Raw genomic sequence first — 18,675 nt, 5'->3', positions numbered from 1 at the left:
TTTTGGGCCCAGATACAATGATAAGCATCACCAAAGGAACAACATATCAAATATGTAGGTTTCTAATGGATGGCAAGGGGATTGGAGACCGCTCCAAAAGCAGGAAGCGGACTACAGCACAGGGCATTCTGGGTAAATAAAACCAACAAATTGCTTGTGGTCTTTTCCCCTAAAGACAATAAAGAAACCCCACAACCACTAAAACTCTGACATCAATCCATTTTTGTTCACATTTCGTAAAGACGGGAAGTTGCGCTCAGTGTCTTTTTCAGAAATCTTCATGTTGCTTCCCTCCTGTTGTTCTTGGCGCAGCGCCACCACAGGCAAGGGAGTGAACAGGTTTCTCAAAGTCTGGGTTCATCTTGACACAATGTAGTTTGAAAATGTAACAAATGTTTCAATTTTACTCCCCAATGGAACAGAGTTTGCCCGGATACCCAAAAGCAGTTCGTGATTTTCTCTGAATGACTTCAGCGTTAGAGATCAAGCTAAACTTAAGGAATACACAGCAAGATTTAGCTGATCTCGAGCCATGAGTTTGAGGGCATTTATGTCTTCTCTGTAAAACACAGGAAAGAGGCGGGTGATAAAGCACCGAGGCAAAAGAAAGGCATAAAGCAGCAAGTGGAAATCAAGTCAAAATGAAAGCATTGTTAGCAAAAAGAACTTTATGGACGGGCAGAGAGAGGGAGGGAGGGATGGATGGATGAAGGGAAGCAAAGCAGATGACTCACCATCAATCCTGCTGACCAGCTCCTCAAGGGCCTTGACTTTCCTCTGAATGCCTGGCTGAGCAAATGTATAGTTGTCCTGAGGAGAAGACAGAAATCAGACAGAGTCAATGTGGACCCGGGCGCTGTCTAGAGCAGAGATATGACTTCAGGTTCCCGGCTTGTTTTATATTCTTAGTGTTCAAGCCTAATGCAAACTCTCCTGAACGGCCTCCATCTTCAATGAAAAAAAAAAAAAAAAAAAAAAACGATAATGGAGAAGCAGGTGGGAAACAAGATTGGGTTAAATGGATAACGGCAGCAAATAAAACAAAACAAAACAAATGACAGTTTTTATGATATGAAATCACGTTTGGAATTTTGTACAACCCCGCTGTAAAAAAAAAAAAAAAAAAAGACAACAAAAACCTGCTGTTAGCAAAAAAGCGAATATGATTCGGTTTCAGAGTGATGTTCTGCAGCCACTTGGCCCGAGGGGTCAGCGTTTCGTGGCGCACAACAAAAACAAGTGCAAAATTTCACAATTTTCACTTTAACAATACGTTCTCGCCAGAGTTCAGAGGCTATTACAGATATCAGGCGTGTTTTTAGGAGGCAATTTCGTCCGAGGCGTCTTCTGAAACGGCAAATAAAGAAAACAAGGCCAGCTTATAAACGAAACTGGCACGGCAACAGGAAAGAAAAAAAAAAAACAAAACAACAAAACAAAACAACAAAAAACAATCAATCTGGTCTTCGATGATTATGAAGCTATGAGAAAGCAGGAGAAATTGTGTTTTTGTTTCGAGCAGCGGGGAGGCTCATTCCCGATCCACTTAGATCCCATCCAGCAGTCGGCCCCGAGGACCTACTTATGTCCAAAGAGAACTTGCACGATTTATGGCGGTAGTTTAGATTTTGCTGCTCGTCACAAAAAAAGAAAAAGGGAAAGAAAAGATACACACTCTTAAATGTCTAAACTCTATTTTGAGACTTCTCTTTCTTTTAAGAAGAAAAAAATATATATATGGGGATAATAAGCCAGATCATAATCACAGGAGTCCGCAGAGTCAGACGGTTGAGCTTGCAGAATACAATCCGTGCGGGATCAGCGCGTAGGCATTTAAGTGTGCGAGTGTGCGCCCGAACACACGGACGCGGCGAGGATTACGTTTCCTTGAGGGGTCATTTCGGCGTGGCTGGAGAACAGCTGATGAGGCAAACGACCCCACAGATGGAGAACGGAGAGAGAGGTGGAGAGGGGAGACAAGGAGTAGGAGGAGGAAGACCATTTCAGCAGGAATCATTTGCCAAAAACATTAAAAAAAAGAAAATAAAAACTGTATCTCTTGCTGTTTTTCAGCCCTACGAGATGCTAACAGATACTACATATCAGGTTGTGTTGTGGTTACACAGATACGAACCTCGTTAGACGTCTGCTTGCCGAATAAAGCAGGTATCTCAGAATCAGGAAGCAACGAGGGTGATTTCAGTGATGATGGCGTTAACAAAACACTGCTTTGTTTAAGGAGAAAATATTTAAATAGGTTGCAATCAAGCCAAACTCCATCCAGTAAGATGGAGTTAAGTTCACATTTAAAAGAATGTAAATTTAACAACGTCAACAGTTCCTCTGATTTAGAGCAAAGTTGTTGCAATTGGAAACTGGAGCAACTGGAGTAAAAACAGGCTGCAGAAGCAGGCAGCCCAACTAATTAAGCAGCTAATATCAGCCCTATAACATGTTTCATGATTATAATAATATAAAAAGTACAAAAATGCAGACTAAATACTAACTTGAGGGACTTTTTTTGCTATAATCTATGTATCAAGACCAAAATATTTAAAGCATTAAGTATGTTAATTATTTTTTTCTTTTTTTGTACATACAACAGTCCAGAGTTAGAATTTTTTTCTTTTTTTTGCGATCAATTATTTTTTATTTTAGTTGTTCTTTTACATTCACAAAAATATGTACAATACAACATAACTAGAATAGGTGGAATAAGACATGGAAACAGAGAAAATTGTGCCCAAAGTTGGAATATTTATAGTCATAAGTTTCCGGTACAACCGTAAATCTGACGCACAAACATCCAGAAACAACAACTGATGAAAAAGCTACCATTATTGGTTCCTTTTTGCTTCAAAATAGTATTTTAGCCACAGAATTTAATCTTTTTAACCCCTTAAGTGTTAGGACGACTCCAGTGTTCTCATGTATCTGTTGACTTACATGTAAGTGTTTTGAGGGTGACAGGTAAGGAGTTTAAAAAAAGTAACTAAATCGTAGGTTGTTTGGGGTTTTTTTGTGTGTGTTTTTTTAATGTCACCACATTCAGAGAAAGTCAGTTAAATAAATGAAAGCATTTCTCTTCTTAACATCTACCATCTGGTTTGTTTCTGAGTTCTCTTCTAACGTGTGTGATGTGGGCTGAAAGTATTCCTCAGGAGCGCACGTTTTCATGTCTTGCTCATCTTGAACCTTAGAAAGGCAAGTAGCCATGACAACAGCAACTTCAGCTCTCACATTTACAATTAACCTGGAGCTACTTTAATTTATCGTTTTTTTTTCAAAATTTTCAGTAAACAATTGTCTCACTCCGTATGTACCCATTAGCTTGATTTCTTGATTTGCCGTTTTTTCCCTCCCTCCCTCATCGTCCTTCCATAATCCTGCCTGAAAGTGATTAACTTTCACTATTCCTCGCTTTCCACTATCTGAAATACCTTTTAACTTCACTTTGTTTCTTGTTCATTTACGTTTGTTCGCCAGCCTCCATATTCTGCCCCTGAGCCTCCTCGCCTTTCTCTTTTTCCTAACACTCCACAGTAATGCAGTTAGGAGCTAAGCAAGTGAGAGGGCCAGTGCAAGTAATTACATTTGCATTATTGAAGCTGCTGCCTTTAATCAACTGTCTTTCTCTGCCTCTTACCACCTTCCTCTTCCTCCAGGCTTTTTCTCCCACCGCCTCTTAAACCGGGCCTGATACGCCTCCTTCGTGCATCAGTGCAATAATACAGGATAGCACGGAGGCATAATAGGGCTTTGACATTGAGCCGTCTCTAAACAAGTGAATAAGGGATGCCTAACGAGTATTTGGCTTTTAAAAAGTGCCTAAGCTCCTAAATAGTCAAAACTAAACTCTTTTGCTCATTTGGAGACATTTGGCACTAATCTATCCTTATGTTCCCAAAACATTCCACTGCGATTGTTGCCTTCAAGGGACAGTTCAGATTCTTGAAATAGGCTTGTGTGAATTTATCATTAAGTTCTGTTACTTGTGTTAGAAAGATGTCACATTGCAGTGAGATTTATGGGAAAGTGAAGAAGAAATGAAAACAGATGAGTGTGCTTAAAGGTAATTTTATTCAAGTCAAACTGAAACGTTTTGTATCTACGGGACACAAAGGGCACCAGTAGATATTAAACATCTGGACTTTCACAAGAGAGCATTCTTAACTCTGTTATTTTCTCAGTGTTCACATTACTACAAGAAATTTTACTTCCTAAAAGGTCCAACAAATTAGGGCGTACTTCACTCCACTCGATGCAGACATAAATCGGACTCTTAAGCACAAAGGTCAATGATTACGACCGCATACGCAGCGCTGCACGTTAAACCACTTGGCAGGAAACAATGTTCTCATCGAGCTATTTAGTATGCAACATCTTGAGGAAGAAATTTGGAGACGACTTTTTTTTACAAGTGTCTGACGAAAGAGATTAGAAAACATAGACAATTGCATGATACATCAATGAAGGAATACATGGACTTTTAGGAACTTAAAAAAACGTTGGAGGAATAACTTAGATCTTGGGTAAGGAAGAGGCACTGTGTCAAGGCAAGTGGAAATACTGGAAACGTGTATGAATGACCATGAAATGCCAACCTTTTGTGGACAATACGTGCAGTATGCTTCAGAATGTGGGAGTCTTTAGGCCAACAGCTTTAGGACTTCACCTTATCAGCTCATCTTCAGTCTAGAGGGATCATTTTCCTACAACTTCAAGACCTGGAAGAGCATGGGAATGTACAACCTTCAATGTCTCGGATGACAGCAAAATCCCTCCAGTGCCTATTCGTATATATTTTACATCTTTAAGTAAAAACCAAAACTGTTCCTCTTAAATCTGTGCCAAATCAGGCTCCTTTCTCAAAACTTGGTTTGAGAAATCTGAATATATTTCACATCTTTTAAGGCCTGAAATTGAAATAATTACAATTTAACCTAGCAGAAATCCAAAACCTATCCATTTTCCTCCTTATTTCTTCAGCTTTGCCATCTTTAAACTGACTGATCGTCATTCACAATTTTTGCCAAGTAGAAACAGCCTGCTGCTGGCACAAACTTTAAGTGGTTTTAAATTTGACTCCTCATTTACCCAGACAAAAACCTTAAATAGTGACATTAAACTCGATTCTTTCAAGCTGAGAGGGTAAAACAAATGTTTCTCTACTTGCACCAGGCATCCTGATGGCCCCTTGTGTCAGGCCCATCTGTGCCTCCCTCCCACAGTGAGAGAGACGATGTGGTTCAGCCCATTCTCACCCCATAGCTCCATTCTACCCTACTTCCCTACAGATGGATTAGTGTCTTCCTTCCTATTTAGAAAAGAGACTGATGAAAATCTCAAGTTCAGCTTGGGCTGTCGGGGTTGTCACAACTGAACAGAAAAACCTTCAGGAAGGAATAGTGGTGCATCGTCAACAGGGTCAAGCTCCGTTGGTACACGTGGGAAGCAAAGAATAGGCTTGACTGGTCTGACCCAACAGACAAGCTACTGAAGCTCAAATTGCTGAAGGAGATTATGTGGGTTCTGACAGAAAGTTGTTGCTTTAGCACCAGAAATGGACTGCAAAGCAAAAGAAGAAGGTTGACGGTCCTGAACTGTGGAACCGGACACTGTGCGGAAAATCCATAGGAGGAAGTATTTCGGGCAAAAATTTGTTGTAAAACCACGGGTTCTGCCACCCATGTAAAAGTTAACTTTGAAAAGTACCACCTACTTAAGCATAGAACCTCTCATGGGGACTGTCTTACCTAACAGTTATTCCCTTATTTTGCCACAAAGCAAAAACTGTTCAAGAATACTTTTAAGGATCACCCAAAATGTTTGAGATGCTCCAAATTGACCAGACCTCAATCCAACAGAGCATCTGTGGGATAAAACAGACAAAGACGTCAGATCAGAGGAGTCACTACTGAGCAAACATGCAGGGCTGAAAGGATCTGCTGCTAGCAACTCAGGGCCAGATACCATTGCAAACCTTCAGACGTCTAGTGGAGACTATGACTCAAGGGGTCAGAGCAGTTTTGGCATTAAATGTAAGACTAGCACACTATTAGAAGGCGGTCATAATGTCAATTCTTCTTTGCGTCTCAACAGAGTCCAATGAACACACTGATCTGCTCACTTTTTATATGTAGGTTTATCCCTGCCATATTTCCTTCTTCCTTGTAGCCCTCTCCATTTTCAAGTTCAACTTAAAGAATCCTGACACCAAAATTTTATTGATGCATTTTCTCTTGCCTATGAAGCCAACTACTGCCCACAGATATCTTGCTGCAATGAGAATAAAATAACTTTTTCCTTGTCATATATTTACCATTCACCATAACTTTGCAATTTCCTTTTTCCTCAGATTTCCTCCAGATTTTACGCCATGCCTACCTGTCTGTTACTCTTTCTTGCTTTCTCCTTTTTTGTCATGTTTTTTCATTTGCCTCCACTTTTACTCCCCATCTTCTTGTTCTCACTTCCTCTCCTTGTCAACTCCAACAAGTCCGATCTTTGATCAGCTGAGGCAACACAAGGAAATCGACACCAGCTCGTTTATTATTCATACATTTTTCCCCTCTTCTCCCGCCATCTGTCCGTCAATTCACAAAAAGCGTAAGTGAAACTGCTTTGTGGACACGCGTCACATAAACAAGAACGCCTGTGTCTCTTTCAGAACAAGGTGTCAACAGCTTCCTGTTCTCTCTTCCTTTGTTCGTTCCCTTTTCTCATCCTCTCTTCTCTCCCAGTCAGCTGAATCAATAGCTGCTCTTCACCTCCAAGTCTATTCTATTAGGGACAACAATGGCTCCACATTGGACTGAGATTGCCTCCTTTTGTGGCACCGGATGTCTATCAGCAAGTTGGACAGAACCAACACAACAGAGCCGGAGGAGGGAAGTATACGTGTTTGAGAGAGGAAAAAATGTGATAAGTCAAGGGAAGAACGGAAAAAGAAAGAGATGACAGGTCAAGATAAAGACCAGACAATAATGGACACGGCCGACTGAAGGACAGGGCAATCATCGGTCATTCACTACTACTGTAGGTGCTGGAGAGCAGAACAAGGCAGCAGAGTGATAACATGAGCGGGTCTGGATGTATAGACAAAGATGAAGTTAATTACACATGCAGAGATGTAGCACACGCTACACATTTTGACCTTAGTAAAATGAATCTTTATTTCTTCTCTGGTATTATAATGGACATGAAACATATTCTTTCCTTAGTCACTCCAAAGTAAAGTCCAGAAATGGCTACTTTAAAACTCACCTAAATTTGCCAATATCCAAACTGCAGGTAATTATGCAAAAATTTTAAAATAGCTCGAGTTACCCCCAGCCATTATGGAAGCAGTTTTAGCTGCTTTGGTCAGCTAAAACAAACAGTAACAATGCCAAAAAATAAAACACTTTTTCTTTAAAAACAATAGAAATTTCAATTTCACACAAGTAAGGTTGTGTACTCCAAAATACACCAATCAATGGCTACTTTTGATGGTAATATCAGCTAGAAAAAAATACATCAGAGTAGTTTATTATTCACAGATATTTCTGTGTAACTTAATGCCATATCATTTACAGAAAACCTGTTTTTCTCATTGTGAATATTTAAAATATTCAGTCTAATCTCCACCTTGGAGATTGTTATATTTGTGCATTTCTTGACTTGATGCTGCTCAATACTTCTAGGCAAAAATAAAGCCATTACCAGTTTTAAATGTTACAATGCTAATGTAACACCAGCAACCACATAGGGTTAGCATTAGCTTAGTAATTTAAGCTAGCCATACCACCTTGGAGATTGTTATATTTGTGCATTTCTTGACTTGATGCTGCTCAATACGTCTAGGCAAAAATAAAGCCATTACCAGTTTTAAAGGTGACAATGGTACAAATTTCAACTGTTAATGAGAAAACTTTTAATGAGAAAACAAAAGCAAAAGAGTGCTAGAGATTCCTCGGTTTTCAAAGAACACTTCCAGTGCACAGATGGACATCTTCTGTTATCCAGCTATTACAGCTGTGCTTTTCAATTATCAGAAAGTAGTACTAGCTAAGGCAACCCAATATAAAGTGCATGACCAAGAAAATTTGCTCAGCCTAGCAGGGCAAACTAGGACTCTCTAATTATGCAAACTGTGCTTCTAATGTATTGGATATTTAAAAAATAAAAAAAAAAATCAGGTCACTGCTTCACTGCTGAGAATAGACAGTAACTTGGTACCTTAACCGAATCAAAATGCATGACCTGTCGTCTACGTCCTTTGCATTATTAAAGCAGGAGAAGCCTGAGCAAGACTTTTTAAACATAAGAGGGAACCTAGCGTTTTTATTTTTTATTTTTTTTAGCCTTACTTGATTCTCATCACACCCCGCCTCTCGCCCGGAACGTGAGCTGGAGATAGGCACCGGCACCCCTCCCGACCCCACTGAGGGACAAGGGTGAAGGAAAATGGATGGATGGATGGATGATTCTCATCACATCCTTCAAGCAGCTGTTGCCACTTCCATCTCGAATGACCTCTAGTTTAGCAGGTGAGCAAACATGTTGCGGATTGTGAAAGATGAAGGGGTGAAGAAGGTAAAACTGTGAGCCAAATTTTTATCAGAAGGAAATCTAAGGGGTCCAATTAAATATTTGCTCCTCATTCAACCTACAAAGGTAAAGAAGACAAACGTACACAAATAGAGGCAAACAGACACATCAGACGGCTGATCGGCTGGTTTGTCTGTGTGGAGGTTAGTGTTTGGGAGGGGCGGATGAGTGACAGACCAAGGTGATGCTGCGGGACCCTTGGGAAAACAAGAACAAGACGTAGCGTCTGGTTTGGTCCGGCTACCGTCTGCTACATGTTGTCCCTCAGACCCCTGTTTCACTCCAGGGAAGCCCCGTATCTAACCGCCACCCCAGGAACAGATGGTCGCCTTGACGATGAGTGAGCATACTTCAAGTGGCTTACGGTCCGAAACGAAAGTGATAAATGTTGCGCTAAGCATAATGTCAGATTTGTTTATTTTGCATGCATTGAATGCATTTAGCATGACTACAGACTGTCAATCAAAGTTAACTGAAGCAAGTATGTGAGAGGTGGGAGATCAGGGTCCTCTCATGCATGGACTTTAGAACATTTCTGGAAAGCAAGGAAAAACTTTAACATCAATTTTTTTTACTTAACCTCTATGGTATTTCTTGAGGCAAATCTTAAAAAGAAAAACGAAAAAATAGCAATTTCATTTAGGTAGAACAGACCCAATGGTTCCAATCTAATGTTTCATTTCATATCAAGGAATTTTTAGGACAACTTTAAATCGTGTTTCTTTCATCTGGAGGATACTGATGAAGTAACGTCTATTTTCATAATCAGCAGAAGAAGAGAGATCAGGTGGGGGACTTGCCTGAGAATATGATATCTTGTTCAGCTATATATATATGTCTACTTATCTGCATCTAAAGTCTCCATGGTAACCAGCTTCACCAGAGAGCAATGGGTGGTATTATTTTCCACAACTTCTACAGGTTTTAATGTAGATGTTCACCACAGAATCAGGACATTTGATGTTTGCAGCTGTATTTAATTCATGATGCAGTCTTTGGTTGCAGATTAACTCAAACAGCCAAAATTATTCAGAACCCGGGCAAACTACGGCTAAAAGTTCTCTTCAACATGTTTCTTCCAACTAGAAGTAATTTTAACCCGTTTGAGTCAGGATTTGCTAATTACCGATCTCGGGGAGGAAATCGGGGAGGATTCATTGGTGCATCCCTAATTTTCATGTGTTTAAAAAGTTCCAGTTAAAGTGTGTACCTAAATTCAATTTAGAATCGGTGGCAGGGGCTTGAATTTGAAAAAGCTGTAAGAGGTAACAGGATGATAAAGAGGCTCAATTTCCCTGTAGCACGAGTAGTTGCTGTGGATGTCATTCTCAAGGTTATTGGTAAAAAAAAAAAAAAAAAAACACACAAAAAGAACAAGTGCCTGCATAAAGCAATTGCTAATTTCTCTCTTCTCTCTAATAAACTTTTATGTTATTCTACTTTATGGACTTGAGAGAGGGAGCATGCCATTCCCAAATTACAGCTGCAAACATCAAATTATATTTGATGTTTGCAGCTGTATTTAATTCATGATGCAGTCTTTGGTTGCAGATTAACTCAAACAGCCAAACTTATTCAGAACCCGGGCAAACTACGGCTAAAAGTTCTCTTCAACACGTAAAGCTTCCTTGTACTTTCAGAGCAATATCAGCATAGTGAGAAGTAGTATCCCCAAACCGCTGGGGCTGTGACAAGAAAAAAAAAAGAAGAAATTTTTAAGGTTCCACTTCCATTTGTCAGGGTTACTGTTGAAATATAATAACTTTAGATCCCAGGGCGAGATTACATTTCTCAAAGTTAGGGTCCAGGACTGCAAAAAATACATTCAAGAGCCCCCGTTGTAAAGGGCACATCTGCAGAATTAGCATAAAAGACAGGTTTTGCTGGCTTTTAAAAACAGAGATCCCCTTGAGGTTAAAGCAGGAGGAAAAATGGACTTCTCAAAAGTTTCTGACTTCGTTTTCCAGTCCGAGAGAGGGACAAAAGCTCATTGGCTGCATGTGAAAAGAACGCATTAAGTGGATTAGTCAAAAAATGTGATATGAGGAGCATGTTTTTTTTTCTTTTGTTTTTCCTTTTTTGCAAATACATAAAAAATTTAAATCTCTGATTAACAAAAACAGATTTTAATCAACAACACACACTTATGACAGCTCCACTGAAATTTAATGAAACAATTTCGCGGAACCACTTTGACAAGTTAAATTAGTGAAGTTAGCCGGAGGCGCCGTCCACGCTACCAGACTAATTGGCTGAAGAAAAGCCTGGGCCAGCGTGAGGGTCAGCTTAAAGATTCATCTAAAACAGGCAAACGCATTAATCAAAGAAAACTCATCTTCACTTTTCACTGCAGCATCTGAAGGGCGGCTTATGACAGCACCTGCCTTCCTTAAAAGCACTTTAACGGATCACATGACCGGATGACATTAATAAACAACGCTTCATTTGAATGTTTGTAGTCAAAGGGCTGAGACTGTAGCGCAATTCTTTACTGTAATGTTACAAATGGTCTGTGTGGCATTTTTGTGCTGATGCGCTCCCTTCGCTTGTCCGCTTAAAGGAGAAATTCCCCGCAGTGTCAGAAAAACGTTCACCTTACACATGAAACCCACTTCCACTGTCCACTAGGTGGCGTGTGTGTGTGTGTGGAAGATCCAAAATAAACTCATCAATAACCTCGCATTGAGAACCGTTTTGCATCTCTATGAAAGCCGGCATGTTTATCTCTTTACAAAGTGTCCAGTTAGTCTAATTTGTCAACACAAAAAACAGAACTGCTTGAATCTTTCAGTCCAGCATGATCTTTAGAGGAAATGGGGTGTGTGTGTGTGTATGTTGGAGGGCGAGGGGAGGCAGAGGGGGTCGATTCTGCCAATTAAAGCGGCAGCTCATTAAAGAGGCTGCTTAAGTGAATTGACAGCCAAAACGCTCCCTTTTAGGTAAAAGAGAAGCTTAGCAGCGAGGCACTAAAGCCGGCGCTAATAGATAATTTACTGTAATGAAGAAAGGAGTAAAAAACTAAAGGCTAGCGAGTCGATCTACTCGCGCACTGCGGCTGGTGTGGAGACGTTTTAGCCAGCTTTGTTCTGCAAGTAAATTCATTTTTAGTAATGAGAACATTTACCTGCCTTGAAAAGCACACACTATTTTTTAGTTGTTTTTTTCCCCCCGCAACGTTTTGTTGCTGGGCAACCACAAATTGAACTGTGTTTTGTTGGGATTTTAGGTGACAAACAGCAGCGCATTTGAAGCAGTGGAAGGAGAAGGACTTGTGGTTTTCAAACATTTTAACATATCTGAAAAGTGTGGCGTGCGCTTGAATGAAGCCCTGTTTTACCTTGAGGATAAATTTAAAAATATTGCAAAAACAAAACCACAAAATTAAATCTTATAAAGTTTTAAATCATACATGTCTTAACTAATGTTTTATCAAAAACAAACCTAACCTGTTTTTCAATCACTATTATGAAATATGAGCGAGGATAAAATTGAAATGTTATTCACTGTGCTCATTTACGTAACTAAAACCAGAAGGTATGAGGCAGCATTTATGCTAAACTAATGAACTAATTATTGAATAGTGAATAAAAGTAAAAAAATAAAATAAAGGTCTGACCCAACACTGCTGCGTTTTTTGGTCCCTGCATTATCATTTGTTCACAAATATTCTACAACAAACCTCTGAAGATTATCCAGCACACAACAATTTACTCATTTCATTTATGGACATCACAAAAAAAAAGGGGTTTAAATACAAATGCACACCACACATTTCAGATTTTTAATTTGTAAAAAACATTTTCCGACCATGTATCCCCTCTGCTTTCTATCAAAGCGCCGACCCGGCCGCCCTCGCCCCCTCAGTTTACTGCAGCAGCGTACAGTGGATGTGGGAGGGGCTGCAGTCGAGGTCGGAGCAAGGATCACCAACTAATTACAGCGCTCAGGCACCAACCCTCGGTCAGATTGTTTAGAAAGCATTAGGGGGGAAACACGGGGCCTCCCTGGTGCATTGCACATAATTAGTCCGGAGCCAAGGTCACACACAGACACAAGCGCGGGGACGCGCCGCCGCCACAAGCATGCGGAAGCACACACTGTATCCTCCTTCTCTCTTCCTTCCACTCCAGCTCTCCTTTTGCTGTGTCTTGCTCTCTCAGGGGGCAACAAGGCACAGCGTCTATTAATTTCCTGAATGAATAGCCTAGCAACTGGTTAACGGTTATTTAAGGATGCTCACATTTTATGCAGAACACAAGGTCTGGACTATTAATTACCTTTAGAGCGGGGCTGGGGCGAAAATTTTTCAGTCACGCAAATACAATGCATCCATTACGGCGACACAAACAAAGAGAAACGATCAAGAGAGGCAGAGTTCTTAACCTCTGATTTATGGAAGCTCTGCTAAAACGTCGGCACTTCCCGACACCGTTAGTAAAATTCACAAATCCGAAACGATATTAAGGAGAGGAAGCCAAAGACGTGTGAGAAACAAAGCCAGAACGGAAGGTGCTAAGTAGCGGCGGTGCAGCTGACTCCACCATCGGCTCAGGCGGGCCCCGTTTGGAATTGACAGATGGCTGGACCGTGACCGCTGAGAGCCGGGGTCGATGGAGAGGAGCTGGTGGCCAAAAAGCTTCAGGATGAAAACACGAAACCAAATCAAGATTGCAATCAAAGGCTTTCGAGACGCTCCGGACCGCTTTCGGTGAATCCGAGCCAAGCGCGTTTCCCAAACGCACACGGCGTGTGCAGCGTGTGCACACAGAGGTCCGTGTGGGTTTCTACCAGTCTAGACTGCATTCAGTTGCTGCAAACAAGCGACTTTCACATGGACACAAAAATCAAAGTGAAGACAAACCTGTTGGTTTAAGGATTTGCTAAAGCTGCAGCTCAGATGGTCACTACGCCAGATACCAAACTGTTTCCAAGCTTCCTTTGTTTTCTTCCGATGAGCTTTGATATGATTCAGTGCAAGATATTCGTACTACTTAAATTTATGACATTTTGCAAGTAGCAGCACATAATGAAAGCATTAAATGTTTTCGCAAATAGTCTGAAAATTGTGGAAGAAAAAATTATTTGATCACTTTAAGTCCAATCCTCCTAAATAAAATCCACTGTTACATTTTCCACTGTGGCCAAAAATGTTTTAAAAATAATTAAGTGATGTTCCGAAATGTAATGGCATGGAGACCCTAGCTGCTTCAATGCAGTACATGTATAACATTTCCACCAAGAATGACACCAACAGTAAAAGGATTTTTTTTTTAGGAATTTTTTTGTCATCCGATTGCAAACTTATGTGCTTTTTTTTGTTAAATATTCTGTTAAAGAAAATGTATTGGTTCACTTCATGTCAAAGTTTGATATTGAAGCAGCATTCAGGTTTTAAACTCCCACTGATCTAAAAGAAACTTGCAGAAAACTGCAAAACTGCTGAAACACTGAGTTAAAGTTTTCCTGCTTAAAGTTGCCTTTGATTACTAAAAACTGGAGCTTAGACCAACATATTTAATGTATATTTGCTTGATTATTTTGATTATGGCATTTGACAAAACGTAATGTTTACTGCCCGTTTCATAACTGGTTACTGTATCATGTTTTTAGGATGTAAAGCACTGTGAACTCCCTTGTTGGTGAAATGTGTTATACAAATAAGCTTGAGTGACCTAAAGCCTAACGAAAATTGTTTAATTCAAAAATCAAAAATTTCTTTTTCCATTGAAAAAAGAAATATATTTTCATTCATGTAGCTTTAGAGAATCTAAACAAATTTTGCTTAGCTGAACCAAGGGCAAAAATGGCTCTTAGGGTTAGAAAGGTTGCCGATCAATAACCCAAGCTCTGAATATCTCATGGAGCACTGTTATCATTAATGCAAGAGGAGGAAGTAAATGCAAACTGGTGGAGGAAAGAAGAAAAATATTGTTGAAAAAATAGCCTTAAGAAGTCCTATTTGTGATTTGCCAAAAGCAATGTAACGGCAGAAAACCGAAACTGCATATAACTGTAGGACTAAGAAGCACAGTGGTGGCAGAATCATGCTGTGGAGATGCTTTTCTACAGCAAAGACATGAAAAATAACTCAATTGTTATAAAGAAACTTCAGAAAAGAAAGACAGTGCCTCCAAACATACAACCAGAGCTGCAATGGAATGGTTTAGAATGGCCCAGTCAAAGCCCAGGCACAAATTAATTGGAAATCTAAAGAAGAATGAGGGGAAATTTCTGAATTTGGAAGTGTGAACACATTTTAATCTGAGCTTTAACGTCAAGTCAAACAAAAGGGATTTTTAATGTATATATACTGCTTTCATTGTTTAATCACACACACACGCGCGCACACACACACGCTTTTTACCTGGATGCCGTCCAGCAGTTTGCTCATGCACCAGAAGCTGTCAGCCTCAATGTTCCTCAGAGCCTCTTCCTGGAGACTGGACACGTCAAAGTTTTCCACTTCCTCCTCTGGAGAAGAGAAAATGAGAGCAGCAACAGAAGGTGAGGAAGGAGCTCTGCAAGGAGCAAAACAGACGGGCTCTAACAGAGAAAAGCCAGCAAAACGGGAAAGTGGAGAGAGTGAAGAGAAAGGCAGTAAAAGACAAAAAAGGCACAAAGAAAAGTGCATTCCGCTTATAGTTTCAGAGAAAAGCTGAGCTGTAGCTAGCCATTAAAAGCAAAAGTTCAACCTTTTCCGGTTGCTTATGTGAACATTTAGAAAATGTCAGGATCAGGTGTACGTTTCCCTTTCGAGTGAGGGAATGTACTTAACATTTCACAATGGAGATGTTCCAAGTTTTGTTCATTATTCACAGCTTTCATAATTTCCTCCACATCTGCTACTTATGATCCCACAGTTATAACTTCGCGCTTTACCGTTTCATTTGGATCTCGGGGTTGAGTTGGGCAGAGCTGGGAGTCTAACGGCGACGAGAAGCCGGGTTTCAATCCCCGCCGCCGCCGGAACAAAAGAAAAGCATTTGAAAGCGGCGAGGAAGACGAGTCATCTCCGGTGGGTGACTTCGACGACGGGTGTCATCAGATGTCATTAACGGCAGCAGTGTGTGACGGACTGCAGGGGCTCTGACGGGCTTCTGACAAGCCACTGACAGCCAGTGGAGAGAAGATGGAACGAGACTGATTAACAGTGATCCAGAGAGGGGAGGAGCTGGAGAGGGTATGTGGGAGAAGCAAAGTGCTTCATGTGTTATTTGTGTGCGTGTGGTTGTACAGTATAGGCAAAAAAAATAAATAAAAAATTAAATTTAAAATGTAGTTAGGTGAGCTTATGTATTTTCCAACAGATACTTGAGTACAATTGGAAGACCTGGCAGCTCTGCTTGGTATCCTTGGCAACCCTTGTGGTACGCTGTCAAGGTTGTAATGAGCATGCTCAATCAGACAGACGGATGGAGGGTCGAAAAGCTGGCAGAGCGCCAAAGCTACAAACCAATAGCTCCAACCTCTTAGGAGTGCGTGTTTTGTGTGTGTGTGTGTGTGTGTGTGTGTGTGTGTGTGTGTGTGTGTGTGTGTGTGTGTGTGTGTGCGCGCTTGAACTTTTTCACCTTTCAATCACTTGCTTTAATATAATTCGGTGGGATTTTATGTGATTGACCAACACAAAATAGTGAATATATATGAGGTGGAAGGAAAATGATACATGATATTTGATTGTTTTGTTTGCAAGAAAACATAAAAAAAGTCTTGACACAGAGGGCTGGTTGAGGCAGAATGTAATCCCACTGGGGATGAACGATATAGTGATACTAAAATCGGTATCTGATGATATTAGTCTTTTTCTTTTACATGTCTGTACTGGTCTGATAAATAAAACTGATATGAACAACCGATATTTACTTTGAAACAGGACCCTCTATTGTTTTCTTTCAAAATCAGCTTAATTTTTCCTCTGTCCCATAACGACCAGAGGATCCAGAACTAGCTGTTGAGACTTTCTCCCACATAAGGAGCTCTGCAGATGCTCCAGACTCCTTGCTGTGTCAGGAATGTCAGGCAAGAAGAATTTTACGTCTAAAAAAAAATTCCATAAGCCCTTTGCCCTCCACTGTAAACACGAACCACGACATGTCTCATAAACGGCATTAAACATTACAAGTGCGATGTGATTCATGCAGAAATAGGTACAAGACGACAAAATGTGCACAGAGAGGCCAGTTTCTGCTTCTCCTCATTTCCCTTTTCATTCCATCAAAGTGGTAAGGATCAGAAAAACCAGATGCAGAAAAAAAAAAATCTAATTTTGCTCACCTATCACGCTGATCTTTAATACAGCATACGGATGTGGTCAGAGGCTGCATTGTGATTAGATGTCAGTATTGTTCGCAGGAATTGAAGGAAGTAAAAGCTAGAAGATGTGATTCGTCAGCAGGTGACGATGTTTTTTGAAGACACTGCTGTTTTTCGCTTCTTTTTTTTTGCAGAGGTTTAATCTCAAAGCAACCTCACTTTCAAAATGAGATCTAAAATAAGCAAAAGGTGAGAATGAAAACTAAGCCAGAAAAAAAAAAAAAAATTCAAAGACAATCAATGAGATCTAAACATGGAGCCGAAGCAGCTGTCCAAACAGCACAGAAACAAAAAGTCTCCATCTGACCAATCAGGGCTCAAATCCTCAATTTAAAAGCCCCTCTTTAGTGATCCAAAAGACAATGATGCTACATTAATATGGGACTCTCTGTGGTACGTGAGCATTGACAGCATTAAATCCGCAGTTGAAAAGATTAATTGCGAACAGACTGACTGGCAATTCGAGTGGTGTCATTGCTGATTAACGGGGCGGTGAGAGAGAGCCACTGCTCTGGCGTTTTGGGAGACCCTGAGAGTCCCCGAGTCTCAAATCAGTCTTTGTCGCGCCTACGGCCTCGCTGTCGGGCAGATTCCCAAGCTCGGGCCTTGACTCGGGAGCAGATTAGAAGGGACGGCTTCCAAGTGTCCGGTGGTTGCTCTGGAATTAGGCGCAGCTCATCACAATAACAAGGACACACAAGACGAAGGACTTTAGAGGAAGAGAGGCGGCGGAAACGAGAGCAGCTGAGCTCCGGACAGCCGGGGTTGGATCACAGGGCAACACTGCCCCCTGTGACTGTGGAGGGAACTGAAACCCGGCTGCAGCATCCAGATGAAAATGGCTCGTTGCTTCAAAGCTGGGGTGTTGAGTCATTTTCAATGCTTGATAGCTCTCTTTGAACACTACTTTATGGTGAAACCATGGGTAATTTTCACACTAGCAGAAGGCTGTTATCATGAATAAAAAAAAAAACTAAAAGGAAATGAAGAAAGTAGCATTTAGTGAACTTTGACGCTCTGCAACATAAGGGTTCCTACAGTTTTCATGAAGAAAATGGAGACTTCTTTAAATTGAATCTGGAATGTGTGAAAACAAGAACAAAGGAAGGAAAGTGGACTGACGCAGGAAAGGAAAGAAAGGCAATTTGTAAAAAAAAACAAAAAAAAGAAAGAAAGAAAAAAGAGTATGTAGGTGCGAAACAAGGAAGAAATGGGAGGAGTAACATGAAAAGAAAAGACACAAGGAAAAATGGTAGAAAGAATTCGAGGAGTGAACAAGGGAGGAAGTAAAAATGTAAAAAACAGAAGGAACCACACAAGGAAAAGAAAGAACACAAAGAAATAAGGAATGACAATAACAGAAGATTACAATATAGAAGAAAGCACAAAAAAGATAAAGGTAAAGGAAGAAAAGAGCACAATAGTACAGTACACTTAGATACTGCAGTATCTAAGTGTAGTTTAGTAGTTTCATTTCATTTCATTCATTCATTTCATTTCATTCATTTCATTCCTTTCCCCATGGGGAAAGGAATGAAATCTTGAATTTTTCCATGTCCTCTTTGTCCTGCTTAACCAGACCTGTAAAATAGTGAAATCTCATTCCACCCAATTCCAGACAACACAGGAAACCCTGATAACAACCAACTGCTGACCTTCCATCAAAAGAAGAAACTAATTAATTTCAAGGGACCCTGGGCCCCAGCAGAAACTCCAACAAGACATTCTCTTGGTGATTATTTCTGGTGGTCTGCCCTTGCAGCTGACAATACA

At 40.5% G+C, this 18,675-nt stretch overlaps 1 protein-coding gene across 2 annotated transcripts in view; it reads right to left on the bottom strand.

The window, feature by feature from the left end:
• Positions 1-18,675, bottom strand: part of tbc1d22a (TBC1 domain family, member 22a) — a 130,313-nt gene that overhangs the window by 52,647 nt on the left and 58,991 nt on the right. For both annotated transcript variants that reach the window (XM_007577889.2, XM_007577881.2), the window contains exons 10-11: positions 14,957-15,063; positions 735-810 (exon numbers count right to left, since the gene is read on the bottom strand). In XM_007577889.2, the coding sequence (XP_007577951.1) occupies positions 735-810; positions 14,957-15,063 (183 nt within the window). The remainder of the gene's footprint in view (positions 1-734; positions 811-14,956; positions 15,064-18,675) is intronic.

Source organism: Poecilia formosa, unplaced genomic scaffold (genome assembly GCF_000485575.1).
Source record: "Poecilia formosa unplaced genomic scaffold, Poecilia_formosa-5.1.2 Scaffold9, whole genome shotgun sequence".
Classification (NCBI taxonomy): Eukaryota; Metazoa; Chordata; class Actinopteri; order Cyprinodontiformes; family Poeciliidae; genus Poecilia; species Poecilia formosa.
This window is presented reverse-complemented; position numbering and strand designations above follow the sequence as displayed.